This window comes from Strongylocentrotus purpuratus, unplaced genomic scaffold, assembly GCF_000002235.5.
Source record: "Strongylocentrotus purpuratus isolate Spur 01 unplaced genomic scaffold, Spur_5.0 spur5_scaffold_2, whole genome shotgun sequence".
Lineage (NCBI taxonomy): Eukaryota > Metazoa > Echinodermata > Echinoidea > Camarodonta > Strongylocentrotidae > Strongylocentrotus > Strongylocentrotus purpuratus.
In genome coordinates, this window is record NW_022145605.1 from 38,339,473 (window position 1) to 38,362,395 (window position 22,923).

General features: G+C 36.1%; 1 protein-coding gene across 1 annotated transcript; it reads right to left on the bottom strand.

The window, feature by feature from the left end:
- Positions 1–1,819: 1,819 nt before the first annotated feature.
- LOC105440887 (fibropellin-1-like) lies at positions 1,820–17,952 on the bottom strand. Its single transcript, XM_030991276.1, has 12 exons — positions 17,928–17,952; positions 16,339–16,452; positions 15,933–16,061; positions 15,067–15,180; positions 14,253–14,360; positions 13,085–13,192; positions 11,639–11,764; positions 11,004–11,111; positions 10,250–10,378; positions 7,105–7,184; positions 3,149–3,212; positions 1,820–1,962 (listed from the first exon to the last, which is right to left on the bottom strand). Exons 1-12 carry the CDS (start codon positions 17,950–17,952, stop codon positions 1,820–1,822), a joined length of 1,248 nt encoding a protein of 415 aa, XP_030847136.1.
- Positions 17,953–22,923: the final 4,971 nt, after the last annotated feature.

Here is a 22,923-nt window from a genome sequence, read left to right on the forward strand (position 1 = left end):
AATATTCCATAGAAAATTTCTCAGGTCAGCGTTATGTGTAAATAAATTTACACCAGATTGTATGATATATGGAGAAACTGGGAGGGCATGGCTAGCTAACAGTATCAAACATCGAATGGTTAGTTTCTGGTTAAGAATAGTAAAAGGTTCTCCCTCTAAATATTCAGTCAAATTTTATTTTTTGCAAAGGTTAATTAGTCAGAATGTAGATATGTCTACTTCTTTCAAGTGGTTATCTTATATTGAAAAAATATTGAACCATGCTGGTCTTGGTATTGTTTGGCTAAAGCAAGGGGAAGGATTTAGCAATAGTTGGATACTGAGCACTCTGAAGTTGAGATTAAACGATATTTCAAAACAAGATGTGATGGCAACAATTTGGACAAACAGTGTGTGCCTAAATTATAGGATCTTTAAAGAGGATTGTCTCTTTGAAAGGTATTTAGTTTTGCTGAGTAAAAAAGATAGAATAACACTGAGCCGTTTTAGATGTAGGTCACACCGTTTACCAATTAATAATAACAGATTCAAAGAAGCTGTTAATGAAATTAGTATTGAATGCCCATGTTGTGATATGCATGAGTCTGGTAATGAATTCCATTATGTTTTTGTATGCCCTTTTTTCAGAAAGGAAAGAGAGTTATATTTAGGTCGCAAAGTAATAGTTAAACGCCCTTGCACATCACACATGTTGAATTTATTTTCATGTTCCGGTATAGGACAGCTGAAGAAATTAGTACTCTTCTTAAGGATAATAATGTCATATTTTGCTCGTCTATATACATGTAAATCTGAACAATCCAATCATATGTCGCCCATAAAAAGAAATGTTACAACCCGAAGTGGTAGGTTAATTAAGCAACCAACAATTCTTGATCTGTAGTACAGTCTTTCTTTAGGTCAAGTATAGTTTTGATGGTTTGTTTGTTCTTTTGTTCATTTTTTTTTTTTTTGTTAGTATACTTTTTGTTTTGTTTGTCTTATTACATTATATTCCATTATGTTTTTGTTTGTCCAATGGACGATTATGGCGTATTTTGTTAGTCTGCATATATCTTAACAATCCAATCACAACTCACTTACATGTACAAAAATGAAACTTATAATTTCTTTTTTAGTTAAGACAATAATGTATTTAAACAAAAAAAAATTGTAAAATTATTTTTTGTTTTTATCTTTTTTTTTCTTTGTGTTTGTATTTAGATTGTTCATGTGGTATTTTCCACTTTTCATGTATGCTTGCCATATTGTATAATATTGTATTTATGTTTAGCATAGGCTAGGTTTAGATCATTCCTATTTATCGTTATACTTTTATATTGTTGTTTTGTTGTATTCTGTATTCTTTGTATTATTAAGCTATGTTTGTATTCTTTATTATGTATCATTATCATGACATGTACATGTGTTGTACTCTCATACCCCAGAAGGGGGTCGAATGAGTCAATAAATTCTATTCTATTCTATTCTATTCTATAAAATCCGCCAAAACATGTTAATATTTTCACACACGACTACACGAGGGGTTTAGTGTTATACAGCTGAGTCCATTAATATTCCAGAAACTACAGCCCAAACCTTGCAACTAACCATTGTCACAACTAGGACCATCGAATCCAGGAGCACACATACAAGTATATGGGAGACATTACGACAAGGACTACTCGACTCGCATGGTAATTATTCAGTACAGAGTTGGGGAAAATGTTCTTAATTGTTAAGACGCTTCGAATTAATACCCGGGTATGTTTAATTTCGGAGCTCATTTATATTAACGCTATCATTTTCCTGAACTTTTATTGGACCTTTTAAACTCACTTCACATATAGACCGTGTGGGGAGAAATACCTGTGTTTTCGCAGTTCACTCCACCAAATCCTACAGGGCATAGACACGTGTAGCCATTGGCATCGCCTGAACAACTTCCACCATTCTGACATGGTGAAGAACTGCAAGCTTGGACTGTGGGATAAAACAAATCAAAAGAAATGTGTACAGCTTGTGTTACCAAAGTTGAAAGCTCTGGAAATTACAATTGGAAAAACAATTTGGTTTCTCTCTCTGTTTAAACTGGCATGCATCCCTTATAAACACTCTTCCACATGACAAATTCTAATAGTTCACATTGTAATTAATAGACTTCCTTTTTAACAATTACTCAACGATCTTCTTAAGGCACATTGACAAAAATAATATTTCCAATATACATACACGCAGACCTATACATGTATTTACATGTACATGTACATATGCAAATATGTATATGTATCATAGTTAGTGCTATACATGTTTAGTATACAAAGGGTAAGTGGGTAATTAGATCTGACCTTCACAGTTTGGTTGCGGAGTGCTACCAGGAGTACAAATACAAAAATACGATTGACTATTCTCCAGACATGTAGCTCCATTTCCGCAGGGGAAACTGTCACAAGGACTTGCATTTTCTGAAAGAATCACAAAGCATAAATAGGATATGCACAGAATCATTAACGAATATATCTACAATCTTAATCGAAAGACACTACAACAAGAGTCAGGAGTAGAAAAAAAATCCTCTACTGTCACCGAAAAAATCACCATCTCCACCACCGAATCCACCACACTACCTCCACTACAATCAACACTAACAATAGCAATACCACTACAGCCGTCACCAATAACAGTACAGCTGCCACCGTCACCATCACGAACTGTGAGTGTTGACCTTTGGTAAAGGTCATCTCATTCGTTGAATTAAGTTGGTTAAAGGTGAAATTCAAAAAAGATCACAAGATCATGAGTTGTCGGGAGTCGGCCACCGGTCCTAACTCTAGTGAGACTTCGCCTTAATGGCCCAAATTCACAACGGAGGTTTGTCTACAAAGCTAGGTTAATGTGCGTCATAATTATGACGCGTTTCGATGCGTTTCAATGCGCTTAGATGCGTTTCAGACCAAGGTTCAGACAAACCATTGTCTAAAACGCGTCACATAACGCCTCAGTTTGTCTACAAACTTCCTTGTGAATTCGGGCCATTTAGGTTTATCACTTGGTATAGAATATATGAGTAACATCATAGCAAAATACTACAATTTCTCCTTAAAAAAGAGCGAATTTTAAGGGCTCCTGTGCATGTTAGAGAGTTGGTGTTCTTAATGGTTATACTTACATTCAGTCTCACAATTAAATCCGGTATATCCTGTAGGACACCGACACAAGTATTCTGCTCTTTTCTAATAATATATAATATAATATAATATATAATAATATATAATAATAAATGATTCTTTCAGAAAATGCAAGTCCCTGTGACAGTTTCCCCTGCGGAAATGGAGCTACATGTCTGGAGAATAGTAAAAAAAGATCACAAATATGTCAACTAATGTATCACTAGAAACTGGTAAGCTAACAGATGGCCATCGGACAAGTTTTAGGTCAACTACATATCGGGTGATTTATACAAATACAAATACAACCACCTCCATAGCAGCTGGGATATACGATAAATTCGCCGGAAAAATAACGATGTTTTAATGACGTCACTATATGGACCAACACTGCCCAAGCAGACGATATCCAATAGAGAATGAACATAATTGCAAAGCTATTATTTCTCAAATTATAATGAGTTTAGTGTATATAAATGTAATGGCATGTCAAACCATTCAAAAGGGGTTATGACCCGATTCTGATAACTAAAATCTTTTGCTTGTAAATACACAGGATAGGGGTTAATTAACAATCAAAGAAACCAGACTTTCAAATTGTAAACCCCCCGGAATGATATTACGGACGGCATTTGTTCCCTTTGGTGTGTGCAGCTGAATATACAATGGGGTATTATTGTGTTTACAAGCGACAGATTCCTTTATATTTGTATCGCTGCATTTGTCATCAAAATAAAACCATGCGCGGGGTTAAGAGTGAGGCAATATATTATACATTTAGCTTGACGGTAGTGAAGTAAGAGAAAGAACTCAAGAGAATATGAAAACACAGGCACTGAAAATGTATGAGATGTCATGGGACATCGTCCGCTTGTGCAAGTCATGTCCATACTGTGATCTCACACATCTCAGCAGCATTCGGAGAGCTCTTCAGGTTCTATGCCGGGGCTGTATTTAAGCGTTTTGTAATTTATAATAATCATTACTTCGAATGTTTCCAAGCATTGAATTTTGATAACCTTGTCGAATCAAAGTTTCAACTTTGCAATAATGAAAATAAAGTTAGTTTTTAAAATCAATGAATATCTACTTTAATAAAATCCGCCATAATCTGCTAATATTTTCGCGCATGACTACACAAGGGGTTTAGTGTTATACAGCTGAGTCCATTAATATTCTAGAAATTCCAGCCCAAACCTTGCAACTAACCATTCTCACAACTAGGACCATCGAATCCGGGAACACACATACAAGTGTATGGCAGATCGTTCATTACGTCTTCGCTGTTTTGGCAGGTCGCTCCATTAGAACAAGGGCTACTCGACTCGCATGGTAATACTACAGCATAGAGTTGGGGAAAAACATTCTTAATTGTTAAGACGCTTCCAATTAATACCCGGGTAGGTCTACTTTCAGAGCTCATTTATATTGACGCTACCATTTTTCTGAACTTTTATTGGACCTTTTAAACTCTCTATACATTTGGACCGTCTGGGAGAAAAATAAAATTTTGTATTTTTTTTCCAGACTTTTGTAATCAAACAATGACAGAAAACGAATTCATCAAATCGATTTAGATCCAACCAGAAATGAGACAAGACAGCAATATTTAATGTCGATTTGATTTTGTTTTTCCTCTATCTGTGCTTAAGAAAATAATAGTGAGAAGTTATTTACGAGGAAACCTTCTGTCAACTGACGAAATAAATCAGTTACTGTTAGACTTCAAGATGAATATAGTTCTTAGTTTTTGACTAAACTTAACTTTGTCTTGTCTATTTCATTTACTTCTGTTATCAAAATTCTGATGCTTACAATGTATCATAATCGACAAAAATAAAGCATTAATACGATGACCACCGTTTCACTCCACCTTCATGGCACGTACTAACAAAATCAACTTCAGTTTAAGGCAAAATCTGCTCTCTATTACAATAAAATGGCTCAGCATAACTTACAACAAAAACTGTGAAATTATTCAAAGTACCTTCACAGTTTGTTCCTGTATACATGGATGGGCACTGGCATGTATAACCATTGGCTTCCTCCATACACGTACCACCATTTTGGCAGGGTGAAGAACTGCAATTTAGAACTAGAGAGGAATAAAAATTGTATGTATGATGGGGTTCTACGTTTGTGCATCAAACATTTTTGACTTGCAACTGGCAAATATTTTCTATCACATTCCTTCAATCCTTGATCTGATATTAAATACTATGCTTTACATTATACACCCCAAAGATTAAGCGTGATAACAATTTCACCAAAGTTCATGTCTGTGCACTTATTCATTGCACATGCTGTCTGGGATTCGACGTGAAAGATTACATCACGAGGCTTGTTAATTAACTTACTAAAATGTGACTTTTACGAAGTAGCCTTTACCACATACATCGACACATAGACACGCTTGCAAGAATGTAATTCTCTTTAAACGTCTCTCTATTACAATCACACGACTCAACATAAGTTAAATACATCAAATTGAATAATTTCAATGACGTGCCAATGTTCTCATGCAAGACTTTACACGATGGATATATCTTTGTTAGTTAAGAGCGAAATAGCTGAGACCATTAATATTCCAGCAGTTCAACCCAAAACCTTGCAACTAACCATTGTCACAAATAGGACCATTGAATCCAGTAGCACACATACAAGCGTATGGGAGGTCGTTCAACACGTCTTTGAAGTTATGGCAAGTCGCTCCATTAAGACAAGGACTAGATTCGCATGGTAATACTACAGTACAGAGTTAGGAAAAAAATGTTCTCAATTTTTAATACATTTCGAATTGATACTCGGGTATTTCTATTTTCAGAAGCTCATTTATATTGATGCTATCATTTTCCTGAACTTATTTATTTATTGGACCTTTTAAACTCACTGCACATATGGGCCGCCTGGGGAGAAAATATATATTTTTTTTTGACCAAAGCTTTCGTAATTAAACAATGACAGAAATCGAATTTAACAACTCAGGGGTAAGGCAAAATCTACTCTCTAATACAATTAAATGGCTCAGCTTAACTTACAACAAGACCTGTGAAATTACTAAGAATACCTTCACAGTTTGTTCCCATATACAATCGGCTTCATACACGTACACGAAGAACTGCATCTTAGAACTAGAGGGGAATCAAACTTGAGATATGATGAGGCGGGGGGGGGGGGGGGGGGGGGGGGCTACGTTTGTGCACCTTATATTTGACTTTAAACTGACAAAGATTTCTCTTTTGCTTTATCTAACATTATTTCTTGTAATAAAAAAAGTACCAATGCTAAAAAATGTGGTTACGTTCAAGGAAGTACAATATAATTCTCACAAGACAAGGTACCCATTACATTTGGACATTGCAAACGAAGAAAAAAAAAGTTTCTACGCACTCACTTCACCTTCTAATCAGGATTTACTGGCGTGATAGAGAATAGTTCGAGATTTGTGAATACAATTACTAAAATTTTTTTTTTTTCCTTCAAAATATATATTTGTAGACTCAATACTATATATGTGTTTTTGCTTTTCAGTCCTGTATACCCTATAGGACACTGGCATGTGTAGCCGTTTGCATCATCTGAACAAATTCCATCATTCTGACAGGGTGACGAATCGCAAGCTGGAAGTGTGTGGAATTATTCAAAAGAAATCTTACAGATCGCGTAAAAGCGGAAGGTGCTCAATATGAGAAGAAGTGTAGGGAAGGAATGTCGTCATGGCAGCAAAGTCAGTAACCCCTCGTAAGAGGGAAAATGCTGATTTTGATGATGATTCATTTAGACATGGCGAGAAAAAGAAACCCATGAGCACTCATTTCACTTGCTTTTTAAGATTTTCTGGGGTGAAAGAAAACAGCTCGAGATTTGTAAAATGAAATTACTAAAACTTGAATTTTCTCAAATATTAAAATCTCAATACAATACCTTTGTTTCCGCAGTTCACTCCATCAAATCCTACAGGGCATTGACATGTGTAGCCATTGGCATCACCTGAACAAGTTCCACCATTCTGACATGGTGAAGAACTGCATGCTTGGACTGTTGGATAAAAACAAATCAAAATAAATTTGTACAGGTTGTGGGACCAAATTTGAAAGCTCTGGAAATTACAATTGGAAAAACAATTTGTTTTCTCCCTCTGGTTAAACTGGCGAGCATCCCTTAAATACACCTCGTGCTGCACAAGCTTTCAGAAGCCAAATCCAAAGACGATAATTATTCCAACCAGGATATCACTGCAAATAGTTTCAAGCACGATTGATTTAACATCTTTTGAATAGTCTTTAAATGCTTTGAGCAAAAGCAACAACAAAATAATAATAATAATAATCTGGATCATATGTGATTTCACATTCTGTCCCTGCCTATCCTATAAGACATTTACATGTGAAGCTGTTTGAATCATCTGAACAACTTCCACCATTCTGACATGGTGACGAATCGCAAGCTGGTAGTGTGTGGAATTATTCAAAAGAAATCTTACAGATCGTGAAAAAGCAGAAGATGCTCAATATAAGAAGAAGTGTAGGGAGTTGAGTGTCAACACTGTGCCGTCATGGCACGAAAGTAGGTAACCCCTCATTGGATTAATTTGGACATGGCGAAAGAGAAAGAGATCCCATATATGATACTAAAGGTGTAAACCACACATGTCTTGTATTGTTATAAAATGTGATTCTTTCTTTTGATATGAAAAAAAAAAGAATGGTTGAAGAGTTTACTATTTGATTATAAAATGAAAAATAAAGGTGTAAACCGCACATGTCTTGTACTGTTATAAAATGTGATTCTTTCTTTTGATATGAAAAAAAGAATGATTGAAGAGTTTACTATTTGTTGACTATTGACTCCTATATGTGTCGAGAGTCGTAACCTCCTCTGCAATGTCTGGTAGGCCATTCCAGTCCCAAGTGATGGGTGGTAGGAATGATTACCCCTGGGTTGAGCTTTGACAAAATAAATCTTACTCAGTGTACACTTTGAAGTGGCAATCAATGATATGCTAGTTGAGTTGTGCTAATGTTTTTAAAAAAGTCTCTACCCCTCCTCCAACAAACTGAAACACTCATTTTCCATTCGACAGACATCAGCCTTTTTTGCTGTATAAAATAATCCTGTCTTCAAAGTTCTAAATTCTCGAGTAAAAAGTTTATGATTAATTCAGAAAGCAAAAGACATTTATTAAACATTTGAGGTACATGGTGCTTTATCATGAGTGATAGGGAGATGATTATTATTCAGAATGATGATTATTATTCAGGAAGCAAAAGACATTTATAAACAGGGATGATACACAACATATGAGCCTCCTTGTGATCTGATGATAAGATATTCAAAACATGAACTAACAGGAAAATGAAGAAGAGTTAGGGATGACAATGACTAAAGCATGCAAACTTTCCTTCGAAGGCAGTGGTGTGGAAGCTGTACAATATCTCCACTAGGTTGCAAGAATGCAATGAATCATATGAGGCACATCGTGCTTTATCATGAACGATAGGGAGATTACTGTATGAACATGAAAAGGAGTTAAAGTACATTTGTATAATTGTTCTCTTTATATAAAATCAAAATCAAAATAAAATATACATAATTATATGCAAACAAAGAAACAGAAACAAATGAATATTATCCTCCACCTTCAAAGCGCCAGCATTTGATGTCATGCCCGTTAAGTTCATTAGATATATCCAATCCCTCTACATGTATACAAGTATTTGCTGCTTAATGGTCAATAACAGAGTGAAATTAATGAGATAATGATTTAATGCGGTGATACTTCTCAAATTTCAAATATCAAAATCAAAAGTAAATTAGGAAAAAGGAATTCTCAAAGAAAACACGGTGCTTAAAGGGACAGTAACTAAATAGGTTCGTTTGTTCGGCCTGATCATAAAAAAAAACATTCGCAAGAAGCTTTGGAGCGCTGGACACGTATTCTAAAATACATAATGTCTGTGATCAAGTGGACAAGACGTTAGAGGTGGTTGAGGTATATGGGTACCTCGCAGAAGTTGATTTCCTTAAAAAGTAGTCATGCAATTATAGTGCGGTGCAGGCGCGTACGCAGAGGGGGGGGGGGGGGGGGGGTTAAACCTCCCTTTGGTATTTTTTTTTAAAATAATAAAAAATAATAAAAATAAAAAATGTGACCTTACCCCCCCCCCCCCAACGGAGCAAAATGTCAATTTTTCAAATTTCGAGACCCCCCCCCAAAAAAAGTGTCCTCTTACACCCCCCCCCCCCGCTTATTCAGCGGCCGGCTGAGTCGTTGCGAAATTTTCAGCTCGATTTAAAAATGTTAACCCCCCCCCCCTTGAAAAAATCCTGCGTACGCGCCTGGTGCGGTGTCACGACTGTCAAGCATGACAGACATAAGCTCAATACACCAAACACTATTTTCTTCCATCAGCTGCTCCGCCTTCTTCGTCTTCATATTCTTCTTTTTTTCGTCCCTTCTCCTTTACTTTTCATTATTGTTATTAATATAAAAGCAATATAAAACAAACTGTTATATTTTCCGATTGAAAAGACAAGATGAAAAATTACCACCACCCGAATACCAGCACCACAACCACCACACCACAACACCTACAGAGGCCTAACCATACTGAGGTCCCTGCAATGAATCACCTTTAGAGAACAAGAACTTCAAGACGAATATGCTGGAAGTTCCATGTTTATGCAATAACAGAACTACCATTCATTGTAGGTCTTCAATAACAAGGGAAACTAGAGTATTGCTTGAGCCACTTGTAAACGGCCAACATGAGCAGAAAATTAAAACCTCTACTGTCACCGCAAATACCACCACCACCACCACCACCGAAGGCACAACCACTACCTACACTACAATCAAAACTAACAATACCAATACCCCCACAGCCACCATCGTCACCAGTACAGCTGCCACCGTCACCATCCCGAACTATGATTGTTGACTCTTGGTAAAGGTCATCTCATTCTTTGAATTAAGTTGGTTAATAAAATCCGCCATAATATGTTAATATTCTCACGCAAGACTACACGAGAGGTTTAGTGTTATACAGCCATTAATAGTCCATTAATATTCCAGAAATTCCTGCCAAAACCTTGCAACTAACCATTGTCACAAATAGGACCATCGAATCCGGGAGCACACATACAAGTGTATGGGGGATCGTTCATTACATCTTCGATGTTTTGGCAGGTCGCTCCATTCAGACAAGGACTACTCGACTCGCATGGTAATACTAAAGTACAGAGTGGGGAAAAATGTTCTTAATTGTTAAAGACGCTTCGAACTAATACCCGGGTATGTCTAATTTCAGAGCTCATTTATATCATTTTCCAGAACTTTTATTGGACCTTTAAACTCACTTCACATATGAACCATCCGGGGAGAAAAATAAGATTGTATTTTTGTAAACCAAACTTTTGTAATCAAACAATGACAGAAAACGAATTCACCAAATCGATTTACGTCCAACCAGAAGTGGGACAAGACAGCAATATTTAATGTTGATTTGATTTTGTTTTTCCCTTTATCTGTGCTTATGAAAACAATAGTGAGAACTTATTTCCGAGGAAATATTCTGTCAACTGAAGGAATAACTCAAGATGAATATAGTTCTTAGTTTTTGACTAAATTTAACTTCGTCCTGTCTATTTCCATTCACTTTTGTTATCAACATTCTGATGCTTACAATGTATCATAATTGACGAGAATAAAGCATTAACAAGATTACCACCATGGCACTCCACCTTCATTGCACGTACGAACAAAATCAACTCCGGTTTAAGGCAAAATCTGCTCTATATTACAATAAAATGGCTCAGCATAACTTACAACAAAAACTTTGAAATTATTTAGTGTACCTTCACAGTTTGTTCCTGTATACATGGATGGGCACTGGCATGTATAACCATTAGCTTCCTCCATACACGTACCACCATTTTGGCAGGGTGAAGAACTGCAATCTAGAACTAGAGGGGAATAAAACTTGTATGTATGATGGGGGTTCTACGTTTGTGCATCAAACATTTTTGACTTGCAACTGGCAAATATTTTCTATCACATTCCTCAAATCCTTGATCTGATATTAACGACCATGCTTTACATTATACACCCCAAAGATTAAGCGTGCTAACATTTTCACCGAAGATCATATCTTTGCACTTATTCATTGCACAATTGTTGTCTGGGATTCGACGTGAAAGATTACATCTCGAGGATTGTGAATTAACTAACTAAATTGTGACTTTTACGAAGTAGCCTTTACCACATACATCGACATATAGACACGCTTGCAAGAATGTAATTCTCTTTAAACGTCTCTCTATTACAATCACACGACTCAAAATAAGTTAAATACATCAAATTGAATAATTTCAATGACGTTCCAATGTTCTTATGCAAGACTACACACGACGGGTATATCTTTGTTAGTTAAGAGCGAAATAGCTGAGAGTGTTAATATTCCAGAAGTTCAACCCAAAACCTTGCAACTAACCATTCTCACAACTAGGACCATTGAATCCAGGAGCACACATACACGAGTATGGGAGGTCGATCAACACGTCTGCGAAGTTATGGCAAGTCGCTCCATTAAGACAAGGACTAGATTCGCATGGTAATACTACAGTACAGAGTTGGGAAAAAAATTGGGAAATTGGGAAATTGGGAAAGTCATTTTGAATTGATACCCGGGTATGTCTAATTTCAGAAGCTCATTTATATTGATGCTATCATTTTCCTGAACTTTTATTGGACCTTTTAAACTCACTACACATATAGACCGTCTGGGGAGAAAATAAGATTCTATTTTTTTTTGACCGAAGGTTTCGTAATCAAACAATGACAGAAATCAAATTTAACAAATCGATTTATGTCCGACCAGAAGTCAGAAGTGAGACATGACAGCAATATTTGATGTTGATTTGATTTTGTTTTTAGTGAGACATTTTTCCTTATGAAACATTTTATCAACTGACGAAATAACTCAGTTACTGTTAGACTTCAAGATGAACATAGTTCTTAGTTAAGGACCAAACTTAACTTCGTCCTGTTTATTTCTATTACTTTTGTTATTAACATTCTGATGCTATCAATATATTATACTTGTTGAAAAATAACAGCATCTACATGATGACCACCGTGGCACTCACGTGGCACTCATGGCACGTACGAACAAAGTCAACTCCGGTTTAAGGCAAAATCTACTCTCTATTTAAAATGGCTTAGCATAACTTACGACAAGATTGACACTGGCATGTATAACCATTGGCATCCTCCGTACACGTACCACCATTTTCGCAGGGTAAAGAACTGCATGTTAGAACTAGAGGGGAATTATACTTGAGATATGATGGGGCGGGGGGAGCTACGTCTGCGCACCTTACATTTGACTTTAGACTTTACAATGACAAAGATTTCTCTTTTGTTTTATCTAATATTATTCCTTGTAATAAAAAGAGTACACATGCTAAAAACTGTGCTTACGTTCAAAGAAGAACAATATCATTTTTAAAAGATAAGGCACCCTTTACATTTGGACATTTCAAAAGAAACCCGTGCCTGCGGCACTCATTTCACCTGCTATTCGGGATTTTCTGACGTGATAAAGAATAGCTCGATACTCGAATCGCAAGTTGGAAGTGTGTGAAATTATTCAAAAGAAATCATACAGATTGCGTACAAGCGGAAGATGCTCAATATAAGAAGAAGTGTAGGGAGGGAGTGTCGTCATGGCAGGAAAGTTAGTAACCCCTCGTAAGAGGATAAATGCTGACTTTGATATATGATGATTCATTGGGACATAGCGAGGAAAAGAAACCTATGTGCACTCATTTCACTTGCTATTTAAGATTCTCTGGCGTGAGAGAAAACAGCTCGAGACTTGCGAATAAAATTACTAAAACTTGAATGTTCTCAAATATCTTAAGACTCAATATAATACCTGTGTTCTCGCAGTTCACTCCATCAAATCCTGCAGGGCATTGACATGTGTAGCTATTGGCATCACCTGAACAAGTTCCACCATTCTGACATGGTGACGAATCGCAAGCTAGGACTGTGGGATTTAAACAAATCACAAGAAATGTGTACAGGTTGTGGGACCAAAGTTGAAAGCTCTGGAAATTACAACAGGAAAAACAATTTGGTTTCTCCCTCTGTTTAAATTGGCATGCATCCCTTAAATACACCACGTGCTGCACACGCTATTAGAAGCCAAAGCCAAAGACGATAATTATTTCAACCAGGATATCACTGCAAATTAATTTCAAGCACAATTGATTTATAATGTTTTTGAACAGTCTTTAAATGCTTTGAGCAAAAGCACAATTATCATTTAAAAAATAATCTTGAAAATAGGTGATTTTCACAGTATCTTCCTGCATATCCTGTAGGACATTTACATGTGTAGCTGTTTGAATCATCTGAATAACTTCCACCATTCTGACGTGGTGACGAATCGCAAGTTAGAAGTGTGTGAAATTATTCAAACAAAATCTTACAAATCGCGTACAAGTGGAAGATGCTCAATATAAGGAGAAGTGTAGGGAGGGACTGTCGTAATGGCAGAAAAGTTTTGTTTTGTCATGTCTTGTCTTATCTTTTTATGTAATTTTCCTGTCCTTTGTGTCCCGTTTCGTCATTCTTTTCTTTTTGTATTTTTTGTTGTTGATTATTTAGATACTTTAAAATGGTTTACGAAAATATGTTATTATATTATATCTATTTTATGTGATTATTAAGACACTTTAAAATGATTTATGATAATAATGTTCATATTATATTCATTCTTGGGAACCTACAAAAACAAGCTATGCTTTCCGGTAGGTTCCTGTTTCATTTCATAATTTTGATCTTACTTTGTCAACTATATTCTTTATTGTGCAAAGAATTGTTATATAAAATGAATAAATAAAATCGATCAAACAATCAATCAAGTTAGTAACACCTCATTAGATTCATGTGGGCATGACGATACACAAATCCATGACTGTGCACTAATTTCACATGATATCCGGAATTTTCTGTTGTGAAAGAAAACAGTTTGAGACTTGTGAATAGAATTACTAAAACTTGAATTTTCTCAAATATTTAAAGACTCAATACAATACCTGTGTTTTCACAGTTCACTCCATCAAATCCTGCAGGGCATTGACATGTGTAGCCATTGGCATCACCTGAACAAGTTCCATCATTCTGACATGGTGACGAATCGCAAGCTGGAAGTGTGTGAAATAAACAAATCAAAAGAAATGTGCACAGGTTGTGGGACCAAAGTTGAAAGCTCTGGAAATTACGATTGGAAAAACAATTTGGTTTCTCCCTCTGTTTAAACTGGCATACATCCCTTAAATACACCATTTGCTGCACCAACTCTCAGAAGACAAATCCAAAACGATAATTATTTCAACCAGGATATCACTGCAAATTAGTTTCAAGCATGATTGGTTTATAATGCTTTTGAACAGTCTTTAAATGCTTTGAGCAAAAGCAACAACAAAATAATTATAATCTGGATCATGTGTGATTTGACAGTCTGTCCCTGCCTATCCTATAGGACATTTACATGTGTAGCTGTTTGAATCATCTGAACAACTTCCATAATTTTGACATGGTGACGAATCGCAAGTTGGAAGTGTGTGAAATTATTCAAAAGAAATCTTATAGATCGTTAAAAAGCGGAAGATGCTCAATATAAGAAGAAGTGTAGGGAGGGAGGATCAACACTGTGCCGTCATGGCACGAAAGTCAGTAACCCCTCATTGGATTCATTTAGACATGGCGAAAGAGAAAGAAATCCCATGTCTGTGCACTAATTTCACATGCTATCCGGGATTTTCTGATGTGAAAGAAAACAGTTCGAAACTTGCGAATTAAATTACTAAAACTTGAATTTCTCAAATATCTTAAGACTCAATACAATACCTGTGATTTGGCAGTTCACTCCATTATATCCTACAGGGCATTGGCACGTGTAGCCATTGGCATCACTTGAACAAGTTCCACTATTCTGACATGGTAAAGAACTGCAAGCTTGGACTGTGGGATAAACAAAAATCTAAATAAATTTGTACAGGTTGTGGGACCAAAGTTGAAAGCTCTGGAAATTGCAACAGGAAAAAATGGTTTCTTCCTCTGTTTAAACTGGCATGCATCCCTTAAATACATCATGTGCTGCACACGCTATCAGAAGCCAAAGACGAAAATTATTTCAACCATTTCAAGCACAATTGTTTTATAATACCTATGAACAATCTTTTAATGCTTTGACCAAATACAAACAAATAACTTATACCCAGATTATATGTGACTTAACAGTCTGTTCCTGCATATATCTTGCAGAAAATTTACATGTGTAGTCGTGTGAATCATATGAATAACCTCCACCAGTTTCATATGGTGAAGAATTGCAAGTGGGAACTGTGAGCATTGATTAAAAGAAAGACATTTTACAGATCGTGTTTTAAAGCTACAAAATATATAGAAATGTATTTAAAAACATCCTCCAAACTGACAATAAGTGAAATTCTGTGATTTTCTTCCACATGACAAATTCCAATAGTTCACAATGTACTTAATAAACTTCATGTTAACAATTACTCAACGATCTTCTTAAGGCACACTGAAAAAATAATATTTCCAATATATATATATATATATACACGCAGGCCTATATACGGTATGTATTTAAATGTACATGTTTATGTATAGATATATGTGTATCGTTTTCACATAGCTAGTGATATACATGTTTAGAATAAAAAAAGGGTTAGTGGGTAATTAGATCTGACCTTCACAGTTTAGTTGCGGAATGCCACCAGGAGTACAAATACAGAAATACGATTGACCACCCCCAGTCCCGCTCTGCAGACAAGTCGATCCATTTCCGCAGGGGGAATTGTCACAGGGACTTACAGAGTCTGAAAGAATCACAAAGCATGAATAGGATGTGCACAGAATCATTAACGAATATCTCTACAATCTTAATCGAAAGACACTACAACAAGAGTCAGGAGAAGGTTCATGCATCAGTGTTTATGCCGAGTTTGTAAGCAATAAGATGTTTAATAAGTTTTGATTTTGAGTAGTAATAGTAAAGTACTTTTCTTCTTTCTAATAAGCCTTTTTTCAGCCTGTCTCCTTTGTCATTTAATAGTCATGGTCGATGCAGTTCACTTTTAAGACTCAATACAATACCTGTGTTTCCGCAGATCACTCCATTATATCCTACAGGGCATTGGCATGTATAACCATTGGCATCACCTGAACAAGTTCCACCATTCAGACATGGTGAAGAACTGCAAGCTTGGACTGTGGGATAAAACAAATCAAAATAAATTTGTACAGGTTGTGGGACCAAAGTTGAAAGCTCTGGAAGCTACGATCGGAAAAAACAATTTGGTTTCTCCCTCTGTTTGAACGGTCATGCATCCCTTAAATACACCATGTGATGCATAAGCTATCAGAAGCCAAAGCAAAAATACGAAAATTATTTCAACCAGGAAATCACTGCAATTTAATTTCAAGCACAATTGTTTTATAATATTTTAAACAATCTTTTAATGCTTTGACCAAAAGCAAACAAGTAGCAAATACCCGGATTATATGTGATTTGCATATCTCTTGCAGGACATTTACATGGATTGCGTAGTTGTGTGAATCATCTGAAGAACTTCCACCAGTTTCATATGGTCTTTCTAATAAGCCTTTTCTCAGCCTGTCTTCAATATGTCTCAAGTTTCTTTGTTACGTAATAGTCACGGTCGATGCAGTTTACTCCTTAATACAATATTTACCTATAATCGATGTTTGTAGCCTATATGTGCGTATTACCACAAGTCAACACAAATACTTGTTCAATAATCGCAGTGAGAAAGTGAATAAAACTATCTTTGATGTATATTATGTGCGCACAACAATAACTACCACTGAGATACAGATATAAGAAAATAATTTGATCAGGCTAACCTGGAATTTCGCATCTGTCTCCAATATATCCCTCAGGGCATTGACAATTGAACCCAGTGGTGTCATCAATACATGTTCCACCGTTTTGACAAGTTGATGGCGTGCATTCTATAAAAATATCACAATACAAAAAATTAATCATCAATAAGAGATTGGGTTTTTTTCTTAATTTATCGAATGCCCAAATAACGGATTTTGACGGGAATAGTACAAATATGTATATTTTCATTTATCGATTTTAGAAGGAAAAAAGAGGACGCTAGGGGAACCCTCAGCGAAGATTACTATATTCCGATGTGCCTTTTGTAATCTTTTGTGATTGGTAAGTCGCTGATCTGGAAAAAAGTTTGAATTTTGAACATGAAGATCCCTTCCCTAAAGCCGAAGTCACACTAGGAGTACGATCGGTTGCCGACTTCTGACAACCCTAAAAAGCTGCGACCGTCGACAATCGATTTAGAATAAATAAAATAGAGGGGGAGGGGAGGGGGTTGAGGGAAAATGCTAACAATGGCAGCGACAAGGATAATGGAAAATCCGCGTGCATTTTCAGTTAACCGATAACAGTTAGAAGCAGTAGGAAATGTAAATAGAATAAGGGCGTACATAGTATGGAAGGGGAGGGGAAACTGTTTTTGACAAGGGAGAGCATAAATCATTAATCAGTTTGAAAACTGTCGCTAATTGTTGGAAAAACAACAACAACTTTTCCATGACCAGTTTGGTGTTGGTGTTCTCATTGGCTATACTTACTTTCAGTCTCACAGACTAATCCTGTAAAATTGGTAGGACACTGACAAATATAATTTGCGCCGAACCCACTCTCAAAACATGTTCCACCATTTTGACACGGCGAACTTTCACATGTAGTTGCTGTTATAAAAAAGAAAAAGAAACAAACAAAATAGTGGTCGTTGAATGCGTGGGAAATACATCTCAACAATATTTATTTCTCAAGCAGTGAGAGGGATTCACTTTTCATACATATTACTTGATAACCGTCAGGTCTGAGATTTTGTTCTTGCAATAGAGTAAACAGTTATCACCACTTGCTTTTAGTACTATTAATGGAAGCAAGTTTTTTTTTTGCCATCCTGAAGATATACTGTTTCTATCTAGCTACATTATTTAACGGAGCATAGGAACACCCACACACAAACAAAATTAATTTTAGAATATGAAAATGTTAATAAGGTTCATAAGGTTCATATTTATTGTCCATTTGATAATGGAAATTCATCGTGTTACATGGTCTTGCGATTCACATATATTTAACATAATATACTCATACAAAGTATTATGTACTGAGAGCAGAACAAAGCAGTATGCTGAAAAAAAACTGCTTAATTTGCAATTGTCATTAGGGAGTGGGGCAAAGTAGTTTATACCCTTGATAGCATCTGTCACTTATCACTACTGATGTATACAGGGTTTCTAAAACGTTGAAAACGTGTATTGATATTCGAGTAAGCATACCGACCGAGCTAGAAAAAACACGTTATATTTGAAATGTTATAAGCTGTCATGGTAGAGCAGAGTAAAGCTTATCATACACCATTTAAACTGCAGTATTATATATGTAATATGGAGGGGGAGGGGATATGATGCCCCTGCCCCCTTCCAGCAATGTTTTCGAGAACCCAACACGTACCTCTTTCGCATTGTGGGCCTGCGTACCCCCCAGGGCATTCACACACAAGATCCCCGTTTTGGTTGAACGCACATGTTCCTCCGTTCTGGCAAGGATCGCGCAAACATCCTGTTAACTCTAAATGATAGAGAAAATAGAAAATAAAAAGAAGGAACACGTTTGAATGAGAATAATAATGAATATGATAATAATAAGAACAATTATGATGATAATAATAATGATTATAAAGATCATAATAATAATAACAGTAATAATTATAACAATTGTAATTATAATAATGATTAAACAAATATTAATAATATGCATTTGTAGATGGATAGAAGATGGAAAAATCATTTGTCCATTTTCTGTATTAGCAGTATCTGAAAGTTGGTTCAAAGATGATGAAGGTGTATGCATAAATGCTTATCGATTCGTTGGTAAAACGAGAGGCGAGAAACGTAATGGAGGAGTTGGTTGTTATATAAAGAACAGCTTAAACTTCCGAAGGCATCCAGTATTGAGCTTTTTAATTATTGTATTGACGTATTGAATTATTGAAGTATTTGTCAATATAAAATAATTGCCATCCCATATGGACCACCCGCTCAATCAGATCCTGATTCATTAAATGCCAAAACAAACAAATATTAACGATAATACCTACCTACAATACATCGAGGTAGCTGGAAGAATTCCGGACAATCGCATGCATAGATGCCCGATTGCAACATACATGTACCACCATTAACACACGAGTTATCTGGTGACCGACAGTCAGTAATATCTGAAAAATGAGTTAATTATGTTAGCCAGTATCTACAATTATGATATTACTGAATCTCGCACTACAAAATACATTATGATTATCAAGTCGAATGGGTAGCGTGGTTACGGCTAATGAGGGGGCACTGATATCATGGGGGGGGGGGGTGAGGTGTCACCAAAGCTTCCATGGATGGGATAAGATGCTAGAGAACAGGACCATAGTGTGAGGGGAGGGTGTGGAGAGGAGTTGCATCATATTTTCATTTTAACTCCCCCCTCACCACCCCTCTCTCTCTCTCTCTTCCTTTCTCTCTCCCATTCCCCCTCTCCCCCTTCACCCTCCTTATCTCCCCTTTCTATCTCTCTCCCCCTCTCTCTCTCAATCTCTCTGTGAAGCGCATGATACCCTGATTCGTCTGATCTTTCAAAAGAGATTTATAATGTACGAGAAACAATAATATAGATTGCATACTTGTCTGTTGTAATGCAATCCATAATTATTGTTTTCTGAAGATTTCAATTTCTTATTATATTCCGCGTTTATAAAGCGCAAAATACATCGGCGATGTCTCTTAGCGCTTTACAGATATAATATCGCCTGGTCATCGGATTTAGGTTTACCCGCACACAATGAATGCGCATTCTCCACTCCATGGGGAGCATTCTAGCCAGGCCCCTGTTATCGACGCACACAATGCTGAGCAAACTACATCAACGCGACGATAATGCCGGGTTGGGATTTGGTATCCCATACCTTGTGATCTACAGTCCGGTGACTTATCCACTAGACCACAATACCTCTTCAAGTTTTCCAATCTTCAGATGCGCTGCCTTTAACATAGATCTACGCTGTATTAATTTCAAAGCTATATTTAAGCCACTACACGAATCTATCAAATGTCATCTTAGCACTAATTTTGTAAAAGCCTAAATGCCAGATTTTACACCTCAGTTTGCCAACCAATTTGAGTCATCTTTCAAGTGCTCAAGCGCTCTGCAGTCAGTTCTTTCATTATCTGAAATTCCAGATGTTTGTGTGTATCAGTAATGAACTCAGAACACACACAAAACACTCATCAATGAATCTCACGTGTGATGTCATTCCATACAATAGTTTGGAACCAGAGCAACACCTAATCAAATATTCCAAAATGTGTAAATTATCAACTTTAAGAAATGATTATTCTAACCTTCTCCAAATATAACATTTACAAAGTTTTCTATAGGCCAACTTCGGTTTGATACGAGCGTTACATTAATATAAAAAGTGTCCATTTGTTTTGGAAACCTATTATAAACACGATCGCAAATACATTACGAAACTCAACCTCGGAAAATGATTATCAATAATTTTGAGCGTCACCTTTTAAAATGTGTGAACAATACAATAAATACGTTTTACATATTCATAAATGATATCAATGGGATATAGAATAAGGTATTAATATTTCCCTCGAGTTGATTTCTTGAAGGTTTTTGCGATTGTGTTTAAGGTACTCTTCAGAAATATTTACCTATACCACACTGGTCCCCCTCAAAAAGAGGAGTACATTGGCATTGGTACGAGGTTAGCACCAGGGCACAAGTTCCACCATTCTGGCAAGGCAAATTATTCGTACAGTCTGGTGTTACTACAAAGAAGAGGGGGCGAAGCGAATGTTAGTCAATTATGTCAAGTTAAAGTGTTGTATATTAAAGCACAGAGAAACAAATCCTAGGTAGAAGCACTTTACTAAAATCTTAGATATTACAAATATTAAACCACAGTCATTTTGGGGGTAATGCAAATGTTCGTTTGGTCGCTGTCGGACTGGTGTCGGTCAGGTTGGTATGACTAGGGTATAACAGCATAGCAGCTCTAATTGCATTTCCATTCTGTCAAAATTAAGCCACTTAATCCCGTATCTCTCTGCACACACTCTGCGTAAATCACATTCTTATTGGATTAAGAAAATACAAGTGCTCCGTTAACGTCGAAATTTGATTGCTTCCTACAGCCGTATTATTTTAGGATTACAGCAAAGTAAGTATGCGATTCTTTTCGTTTTCACGATGTGAATCGTCATGTTGATTGAGTTGACTGAAAATTCATTTTTATTTCTGTATTTCTGTAAGCAATGGTTCAATTTCTTCAAAATTACTAATTACTACAGCAAGCACTTATAAAGTAGAAGAAGGCGATTAAACATTTTGATTATATGCTGTACATATATATTATTTTTCTTTTCTAGTGAAATTGATTAATATTACAGATAAAATAGGTCACAATAGCGTTTAGTGCCGGTTAATCTGCTGCAAGTCGACATACGACAAAAACACAAAGATGTTATTATGAAATACGATTCACATCCAAATCCAGAATACGTAAAGGTGTGACATTGACAAACACGGTTATACATTAAGCATTAAAATGTCATTTGAGAGACATAGCATCCCCTAACATATCACGTTTAAACGAAAAAGTATACAAAGTAACAACATTTCCTGCATACTATGGATATGTGTATTTTTTTAAAATTTATGTTAAAGATAGAAATGTAGATAGTTAAAGTTTCTTCATTTTGACTAATCGATAACGAATGAACACCACAACATGAAACAGTATCGTCAACTTTGTTTGGATTGTATATTTGTACCATTTCATGACACAGAAGCTCAATGCACAAATCACTGCCCTTAACATAAACTACATACAAAACTGTTCATAGATGATTCTTAAAATAATTAGCAATTTTCTAGGTGTAAACTTTTATTGGACTCACACTGTATATAAGATAGCAATTTCGATCAGATATTTTTTACTGCATTGCCTTTTGGATTAAGAGTGTCAATTTCCGTGTCCCTAAATCCCGGGGGAAAATCTGCTGTTTTCTAAGGAAGCACCAAAGCACTTTTGGTTGATGTAATAATTCATCCGATTATCTTGATACATTTTTTTTCTATGTAGCCAAAAGGACCATGTTCCGAGATTTAATAATGAGCTACAAATGACAAAAATGGGTACTTTTCAACAGGATACGAAGACTAGTTTTAGATGAGACATACTTAAGCTTTTTATCGCACCCTGCGAGTAAATAAAACGCAAGAATTAACAAAAGGCTGATATCAGCAACATCAACGAAAGAGGTGGTGAAATACGGATGGCGAAAACAGCTTAAGTATATTTATTTCAAAGCCATTATTTTACTTTGTAGTGCTAACATTGATTGCTACATATTTTGAACGATATACGAACTTAGGTTGCATGTTGTTCCAGTGTAAGGTGACACACACTGGCAAGTGAAGGAAGAGAAGTCATCTGCTGCATTACACTGCCCGCCGGATTGACACGGGGTTGAGAGACATGGGTTCACTGTATTAAGTGAAAAAGCAATCGTCAACATTTAACAACAAATACTTAAAAGAAAAGAAATAGA